Source organism: Oncorhynchus mykiss, chromosome 12 (genome assembly GCF_013265735.2).
Source record: "Oncorhynchus mykiss isolate Arlee chromosome 12, USDA_OmykA_1.1, whole genome shotgun sequence".
Taxonomy (NCBI): domain Eukaryota; kingdom Metazoa; phylum Chordata; class Actinopteri; order Salmoniformes; family Salmonidae; genus Oncorhynchus; species Oncorhynchus mykiss.
Window position 1 is genome coordinate 27,591,660 of NC_048576.1, and position 9,257 is coordinate 27,600,916.

At 45.9% G+C, this 9,257-nt stretch overlaps 1 protein-coding gene across 2 annotated transcripts in view; it reads left to right on the forward strand.

The window, feature by feature from the left end:
• LOC110537311 (bromodomain and WD repeat-containing protein 3) overlaps positions 1–8,696 on the forward strand; it is a 25,689-nt gene extending 16,993 nt beyond the window's left edge. The window contains exons 26-40 of one of the 2 annotated variants that reach the window (XM_036937299.1): positions 1,466–1,590; positions 1,676–1,758; positions 2,013–2,124; positions 2,317–2,378; positions 2,721–2,876; positions 3,011–3,131; positions 3,316–3,441; positions 3,559–3,631; positions 3,745–3,798; positions 3,941–4,084; positions 4,443–4,595; positions 4,752–4,924; positions 5,058–5,146; positions 5,239–5,391; positions 5,681–8,696. In XM_036937299.1, the coding sequence (XP_036793194.1) occupies positions 1,466–1,590; positions 1,676–1,758; positions 2,013–2,124; positions 2,317–2,378; positions 2,721–2,876; positions 3,011–3,131; positions 3,316–3,441; positions 3,559–3,631; positions 3,745–3,798; positions 3,941–4,084; positions 4,443–4,595; positions 4,752–4,924; positions 5,058–5,146; positions 5,239–5,391; positions 5,681–6,411 (2,355 nt within the window). In that variant the 3' untranslated portion in view covers positions 6,412–8,696. The remainder of the gene's footprint in view (positions 1–1,465; positions 1,591–1,675; positions 1,759–2,012; positions 2,125–2,316; positions 2,379–2,720; positions 2,877–3,010; positions 3,132–3,315; positions 3,442–3,558; positions 3,632–3,744; positions 3,799–3,940; positions 4,085–4,442; positions 4,596–4,751; positions 4,925–5,057; positions 5,147–5,238; positions 5,392–5,680) is intronic. The other variant, XM_036937300.1, reaches the window with a different exon arrangement.
• The last annotated feature ends 561 nt before the right edge of the window (positions 8,697–9,257 follow it).

Consider the following 9,257-nt stretch of genomic DNA (forward strand, 5'->3'; position numbering starts at 1 on the left):
AATTCACTTTATCACAATTCCAGTGGGTCAGACGTTTACATACACTAAGTTGACTGTGCCTTTTTAAACGGCTTGGAAAATTCCAGAAAATGATGTCATGGCTTTAGAAGCTTCTGAAAGGCTAATTTTACGTAATTTGAGTCAATTGGGGGTGTACCTGTGGATGTATTTAAAGGCCTACCTTCAAACTAAGTGGGAAAATGGGGAAATCAGCCAAGACCTCAAAAAATCTGGTTCATCCTTGGGAGCAATTTCCAAATGCCTGAAGGTACCATGTTCATCAGTGCAAACAATAGTACGCAAGTATAAACAGGCAGCCGTCATACCGCTCAGAAAGGAGACGTTTTCTGTCTCCTAGAAAATCACGTACTTTGGTGCGAAAAGTGCATATAAATTCCAGAACAACAGCAAAGGACCATGTGAAGATGCTGCAGGAAACAGGTACAAAAGTATTTATATCCACAGTAAAACGAGTCCTATATTGACATTACCTGAAAGTCCGCTCAGCAAGAAAGAAGCCACTGCTCCAAAACTGCCATTAAAAAAAAAACAGACTACGACTTGCACATACTTTTTTGGAGAAATGTCCTCTGGTCTGATGAAACAAAAATACAACTGTTTGGCCATAATGACCATCGTTATGTTTGGAGGAAAAAGGGGGAGGCTTGCAAGCTGAAGAACACCATCCCAACCGTGAAGCATGGGGGTGGCAGTATCATGTTGTGGGGGTGCTTTGCTGCAGGAGGGACTGGTGCACTTCACAAAATAGATGGCATCATGAGGCAGGGTAATTATGTGGATATATTGAAGTGACATCTCAAGACATCAGTCAGGAAGTTAAAGCTTGGTCGCAAATGGGTCTTCCAAATGGACAATGACCCCAAGCATACTTCCAAAGTTGTGGCAAAATGGCTTAAGGACAACAAAGTCAAGATATTGGAGTGACCATCACAAAGCCCTGACCTCAATCCCGTAGAAAATGTGTGGGAAGAACTGAAAAGGCGTGTGTGAGCAAGGAGGCCTACAAACCTAACTCAAATACACCAGCTCTGTCAGGAGGAATGGGCCAAAATTCACCCAACTTATTGTGGGGAGCTTGTGGAAGGCTACCCAAAACATTTGACCCAAGTTAAACTATTTAAAGGCAATGCTACCAAATACTAATTGAGTGTATGTAAACTTCTGACCCACTGGGAATGTGGTGAAATAAATAAAAGCTGAAATAAATCATTCACTCCACTATTATTCTGACATTTCACATTCTTAAAATAAAGTGGTGATCCTAACTGACCTAAGACATGGAATTTTTTAAATGTCAGGAATTGTGAAAAACTGAGTTTAAATGTATTTGGCTAAGGTGCATGTGAACGTCCAACTTCAATTGTATGTTTTTTTTTATGTATTACATATCCTTTGAGGCCTCTCTCTTATTTCAATATAGTTTGTTTGTTTTCTCGTCATTCAGGACCAGGAGTCTGTGAAGGTGGTTGGCATTAAGTATGAGGTGGGCCCTCCCACCCTCTGTTGCCTAAAACTGGCCTTCCTGCACCCCATCTCAGGCAAAATGACCAATGAGTCATTCTCCTTAAAGTGAGTCATCCATCTTATTCTCTTGTTTGAAAAGAATATGGTAATATCCAGCAATAAGTGGCAATGACTTTCCTTGTTCTCTCAGGTACCATGACATGCCGGATGTCATTGATTTCCTGGTGCTCCAGCAGTTCTATGACGAAGCTAAAGAGCACAACTGGCAGACTGGTTAGTGTTGCTTCACTCTAACAGGCTTATGTACATGGTGGTTAGAGGCTAGCAGAGGATCAGTCCAGCTCCCTCGCTTACATGTTCCACCTCCTCTCTACTTTGTGCCATATAAGCAGTGTGGTGTGCTCTCCCACATCTGTGGGATGTACCTTTACAGTTCATACTCCCATACATCTGTGCTCTGTACGTATGATGATTCACGGACCAGCTGTTGTCATGTACTGAAACAAGCAATGTTTTATCCCGGCTAGGTGTGCGCTTCCGGAGCATCATCGATGACGCCTGGTGGTTTGGCTCTGTGGAGGACCAACAGCCACTCCAGCCAGAGTACCCAGACAGCCTGTTCCAGTGCTACGCTGTCAAGTGAGTCAATGTGTACCCCGCACTCAACAGGTCTGATTAACACGTCTGACACTAGATTTAAGGTTACAGTCTGGAGTGGTACATCCCAGTGTGACCCTCAAAAGTTCATACTGTAGCTTACACTCAATAGGAATGCATAAAATATAAATGTCTTATGATACTGAATGCTGAGGTGTGGTTTCTCTTGACTAGGTGGGATAATAGCGAGAGGGAGAAGATGAGCCCTTGGGACATGGAGCCCATTTCTGATGAAGGTTAGTATCACTGCTTCTATCAATGGCTCCTCACCCATCTCAGGTCACCTACTGGAATAATGCAGTTTGTTTTCAGTCAGTTTGCACATTCAAGTGTCTTCCTTGCTAGCTCATTCAACATAACACATGCAGTCTCTATCTATATCAGGTTATTGATAGTGAGACTGAGCTGCCAGCCAATGAGCTGATGTTGTCTCTGACTGGTGTGTTTTAACCAATGAGCTGATGTTGTCTCTGACTGGTGTGTTTTAACCAATGAGCTGATGTTGTCTCTAACTGGTGTGTTTTAACCAACGAGCTGATTAATGGTTTCTGACTGGTGTGCTGCGTTCCGTCCCCCAGCGGAGTTGCCAGAAGAGGTTGGTGACGGGGTGGTGGTGACAGAGGAGGAGGTGAAGGCTCGCCTCTACAGGCCCCAGGAGGGGGAGTGGGGGGCTCACTCACGGGACGAGGACTGCCAGAGGGTCATCTTTGGCATCAACGATCTGCTTACACTGGGTAGGTCACTGCTACCACACAGGAACAGCTTTCATGCTAGGAATTCTGCGTTAAATAGATTGTAACTGGAAGTGAACTTGCATATGGATTGGTATTGCCTGATGAGTGTGATGGGCTGTATATTCTGTATGTAGACCTGGCCAAGGCGTTTGCTTCACCTGTGGATCTGCGGGACTACCCCCTCTACTGCACTGTGGTGGCCTACCCCACTGACCTCAGCACCATCCACAGACGGCTGGAGAACCGCTTCTACAGGTCAGCACTGACCTCTCCACACTCACACTGTAGTCATCCCTCAAAACAATTGTAATTGTCGCTAATATTCCATTTATCCTTGCTGCCCCGTTGTACCTCTGTGTTGGGACTTTGGTATGTGCCAGTTTGGGGAGATCAGTGACTCTCACTCAGCTTATCCCCCCCGGGTGTTCCTCTCTCCTAGGAGGATCTCGGCTCTGATGTGGGAGGTGCGCTACATCGAGCACAACGCCCGCACTTTCAACGAGCCCCAGAGCCCCATCGTGACAGCAGCCAAGGTGGTGACTGACGTGCTCCTCCGCTACATTGGGTAGGGCACCCCGGACATCATACTAAAATGAAGGGTGTAGATTTCCACAATGTGAAATCTACTTAAAGAACTTGGTTTTGACTGCAAATATGACAAGTTGTTGTGTGGTTTTGTCAGGGACCAGAGCTGCACAGACATCTTAGATCTGTGCCACAAGGTGAAGACGGAGCTGAGCAGTGGAGAGGACGAGGTGAGACATGGAGAAGTACATGTACACCCCAAAGGAGTTCATAGTGATATTTAAATGGTATTGGTGGTCTATTAAACTGTACTAAGAGTACTTGTCTCTCTGTTGGTGTGCAGACTGCTGAGGTGGACGTGGACTCTGACACTCCAGGGACATCCACAGGACAACAGGTAGGGGAGGGTTTCATCTCAAACATGGAATATGCATTGTTTTTGCTATGACTGTGATTCCTCCTCCCTGTTGTCTTTCTGCCTCCTGTTTTTATTTAATTTATTTACCTAACTGGAAACCTTCCCTTTCTCCCACTTTCAGCGGGCCAATCCCAGTCCTAAAAAGCGTGGGGTTGTGTTAGACATTCGTGCGTGGCGGGGCCAATGTCGGGAGCTGTTGCGGCGTATGATGGACGGCCCTGACTCTGAGCCCTTCAGACAGCCTGTGGACCTCTTCACCTACCCAGTAGGGCTTGTTATTATAGTCACTGCCACTCCCACAGAGACATGATAACATCCCCTTACAGGATAAGTGCCTTAGGATCTGAGTGCTTTACAATCTGGCTCATTTAGTCCGGTAACAAGATCAAACCTGCTCCTGGTCTAAAAAGCAATGGCGATTCTTCTTTGAAAATACTTTTTATTTTAGGATTAGGTTTAAACTGTTTCTGGGAAACCAGCCCACTGTCATTTCAATCAGAGAAGCTGATAGTCTTATTAGTCTGACTGTAGTGGTTCAGAAGTATTACAAACTATCTGTCCTCAATTCTCAGTTAAGTGGTTTCAGACGTCCTAAAAACAACCCTCTCTCCCTCCTCTCCCAGGACTATCGAGACATCATAGACACTCCCATGGACCTGGGGACTGTTACAGAGGCGCTGGTCGTCGGAAACTACGAGAACCCCATGGAGTTTGCCAAAGATGTCCGTCTCATTTTCAGCAACTCCAAAGCATATACACCTAACAAGAAGTCACAGGTTAGTCTACTCATTCTGACAATTTTTTGGGTTGCACCTCGACTCACGTTGGTTGAGCACTCCCCACTTCTTTCCAAGATTGTGGGTCTTATAACCCCTGACCCTTATGTGTTCTGTGAGAGAATGGGGTTTTGATCTTCATTGTTTTATCTTCAGATCTACACCATGACCCTGAGCCAATCAGCCTTCTTTGAGAGACAAATCATCTCCATCATCTCCGACTACAAGTCTGCAGTCCAGAACCAGCGGAGGAGGAGTCGCCAGAGTGTCAGCTACAGGAAGAGGCTGAACAGTGGAGGCAGCTCCCCTCCCACCAGCCGACCCTCCAGGTACTGGCCTGGCTGGAATGCCTCTCTACAACTTTAACCCTTACCACTGTAATAAACACACCTGTTATTTACCACTCCTTGTAGGATCTATTTAGATTTCACCTCAAACACTATCTTGGTGTCTTATCTCTAGTCCTAAAGGGAAGCACAAGTCGGGGAAGAAAGCAACACCCAAAAAATCCCAACCCTCATCTAAGAGCCAGTCTCGCAGGCCATCTCAGGGTAAGTCTTGTATGTTTGTGTCTGTGGCGGTATGTGTGAAATGTTTGAGGCGATGGGAGGTTGGGTGGTAACGTGAGGTGCTGCTATTGCAGCGTCGGAGTCGAGCAGCGTGGTGGTGGAGGAGGACAGCCAGCCCTCATCCTCCTCCAGCTCCGGGACAGGCAGCCACATTGGGGGCCCAGGGGCCGACCGTGTCACCCGCAGTCGGACCACACCCATCAAGAACTCTGGTATTACTACACAGGGTAACCAACACCAAAAGGCAGTGGATAAATAGTCCTTCATAGAGATGTTTTACCAAGCTATCAAGACAAATGTCTTTAGTTAGTTTCCCAACTACTTGAATGTTTGAAGTCAACCTGGTTAAAACGCAGCAGTTAATGGTGTTATTGCTATGTTTTTCAATGCTACCAAAATCACACAATCAGAAAGGGTTATCATGTAAGCCTACTTGGTAGCTGTTGCTGGAAGCTACTTTAGTCAGTGTTGCTGTGATATATTTAACAGGGAGACTATGTATGTTTGTCTCTCCAGAGCGTAACAGACCTCTCACCAATGGTGCCAGACAGAGCCACCGGCGAAGAGTGCTGCAGGAGGGGGAGGAGTCTGGAGGATCCAATAGCTCCTCTTCATCATCGTCTTCCTCATCATTGTCCTCATCAGACAGTGATTCAGACAGTGAGTCGGAGGTTGGGAAGTTCGTGGAGGGAGGAGATCACGACTACAGCAAAGCTCCCTGCTTAAAGACCCGCCACAAAGCCAAGGGCAAGATGGACGTTTCTGGGAAGAGGAGGCGGAAAGAAGAACAGGAGGCGGAGGATGCTCCAGAGAGAGCCAAGAGAGCACGAGTCCAGGCAGAGGATGAGGAGGAGGAGGAGAAGGATGAAGATGACGACGAACAAGATGAAGACGAGGAGGAGGAGGAAGAGGAGGAGCCACAGCCGCAACCGCAGAGAGAGGAGGAGGATGACGAGGAGGAGCCTGAGGAGGAAGAGGAGCCTGAGGAAAAGGAGGAATCGGAGGAGGACGACTCTGAGCAGGGTGAGGGTGGGACAGAGGGCGGTCAGAAAAGCAGTAGCCGCAGTAAGTCTGGTCAGGTGAACACCCGGAACCAGGGCCGCAGGACAGTGTTGTACAACGACGAGTCAGATGAAGAGTCGGGGACCACAGAGGACCCCCTCAACCTAGGCATGTCCCGCTCAGGACGGGTACGTCGCATGACCGAAAAGGCCCGTGTCAGCCACCTCATGGGCTGGAACCACTGACACACACAGACCCCTCAAACTTCCTCAAACTGGGCTTTCTAACCCCAACCAACCACCAATCTACCTTACCCACCAAGCGTGATACTGAGACTGGACTCTGTTCAATTGACTAAATTAATACTTCAGGGATTTCTTTTTTTAATGATTTTTGCATAATTTTGCTTTGTGTAGGAGACTGTTTACGACTCTACTGGCAGTGGTGCTCCTGATAATCTTGCCAAGGGACCTCCCTCCCTGGTCTTCAGGGTTACTCATCAACATGGACCTGATCAAACTCGCTTCCACCTAACTTACTGCTCTCCTGGGCCTTAAAGACTCCTTACTCTTCTATCAACTCCTCTCATCTGCTTTTCCTCTGCCATCTTTCTACTTGCCCTTGCATTCTCCCTTCTTCCTGGTCGTACTACTACAAAGTTTCAGAGATGCCAAAAACCGGTGCTCATGTTATATCTCAAGGAGACTGTACGGTCTGTTTTTCTCTACCACCTGGGTGACAGAAAGTGATGTTCCCTCTACTCTCTGTTTGTGTCCTGTCTGAACAGTACATCTCTCCCTAAATGACCCTCTTCCACATGACCCCCTCTGTGTTGGGTTGTCTGATTTGATGCTAACCCTGTCACTATTCTTCATCCTCCCAAATCCTCACCCTTCTCATTGAGAGGTCAACTCTGGTGTGCTCATTCACTGCATAAATGTCCCCTTTCAGGTGTCCAGGCTAGGTCATAGAGGCAAGGTGATTCTGTGGGTTTTAGTTCAAGACTATCTTCGCGTAGGAACTGATTGATTCTAATTAGTTGAGGTGGTGACTTCCTACATCATTAATTATGTCTCGTTATAAAATGCTGCATGCCTACAGTAGACTGTTCCGCCATTGAATCAGAGACAGATGTAGCTCCTTAGTTAACTCCTGGGCCACTGAATGTTTTTCATGCTATATTCCCCCTAGTCCCTATCTGTTCTGTAGAATTTGTATATTTGCACATACAATAGTTTTATAGAGGCTTGGCCATGTCCTCATCCTGTGGCATGTGGTTGTTAGGGTTGATTGATGTCTAGTGTGCTAGTGCCATGAAAGAGTGTGGGTAATTGGAAAGGAGAAATGCAAAGCTGTTGTATAAGGATTGGAACCATTGTTCTATTTTTGTTAGTCGGAATATACTTTTATGGATAAAATGAACACATTAGTTTATAACTTCCAGGGCACTGTCCTTCAAACCAGTCATTGGTTCAAACACCAATGTGAATCATGGTACTTTTTGGGAGATGTTCGCCCATAACCACCACTCACTTCCACCTCGTGCTGAGAAGGGCATTTTTTACTGCAGAAATGTGTATTTCTTTCACTGTATTATACACTTTGCAATTCTTTCTTAGCTAATACTAATGATGGTGAAATATTTGCATATTTATCTATTGTGTGGCAGCTGAATTTGAGAAGGCTTTTGTTGGGCTGAACATCCATTGCACCTCTGATTTCCTCTTAATTGGACAACCAGAAAAGCTACAAAGAGCGAAGGACTTTTTTTTTCATGCAGTTTTAAAGAACAAAGGACTTTATTTGTGTGTACAAATCACAGATACATTTTGCCAGTAATATTCACACCTTTGTGTACAAATACATCTGATCAAGTTGTTGTGAGCATTATTGATCAGACGGTTGTGTTTGCTGGCTCGAAGGTCGGAGCGACTGGTCTGCCTTAGGAACAGACCGCATGGCTACAGACAGGCAGGTTCTCTTCTCCTTTCCTTCCACTTCCTAACATAAGGTGGTGTGTGTGTGTGTGTGTGTGTGTGTGTGTGTGTGATACAGTTTCATGACTTCACCCAATGCTCCCAGGATCCCCCCCAGCTCCTCTGCCCCATGATTACCCTACTACACTCTGGTTTAGTGGCTCTGAACTCTCATGTGTCATGTGGTGGTCCATGCTACTGCTAGTCATGTTGCCACACGAGAGAAGGAGATGGGACTCTGGGAAGTCAATTCATTAAGCAAGGTTTTGGTTAGTCAATCGCCAGCCAGCATTAACTCTGTCTGCAAAATCTTTGTGGGTGTAGAGTTTGAAAAGACCTCAAATGTGCCAATAGATAGGCCTAAATACCTACTCAATATTTTGGGAATGTGCTCTCTTCATATAATAGATGGTAACTGGACTGGCCTCCTAGTTGTTTATGAGTTCAATGATGACATTCTAGGTGTAATATGTGTTTATTTTTTCCCCCTACAAAATGTTTTTTTTCTTTTTTCTAAAAAATAAAGGAGTAACAGATTTTCTCCAAACTTGGCACCCCTGGTATTTCGGTTTAATTCAGTCACATTCTATAAACACAAACATGTTTTACAATGATTTACATGTTCTGTCACTTCTCATGGAAAGACGGGACTGTGAATTCTCATTTCCTCTAGCTAAGTGTTCCAGCCATTTTCTCCTGTACCTCCATATTTGTTTTCCTAAACCCCTTGCTGTCAACGTGCTATCATTTGAGTTATCACGACATGGTTTGCACATCCTGCCAGTCAACACACTTGGTACAAACTGAGCTGCCACTCTTCCCTGGGCCCTGTAAATTTGACTATAGCCACTCTTGTCTGGCTGTTTCAAACCTATCCCGGGCTTGGTGAGTCATCTCTGGCTGCCCCTTCAAAGAGCCATGATGAGTCACAAAGATGCACCATATCTCTGCAGTGATGTCAATCCTACCTGTCCCTGACCACACCACGTTCCCCTCTGAGTGGCCTACTCTACCTTGGAGAAGTAATAGCAACAGTCTAGGCATTGGATAGGGTATGGAATCTAGGAGGAGAGTGGAAACATGTGGTGGTATGGTTGGTTTGTTTGCAGCCAGTT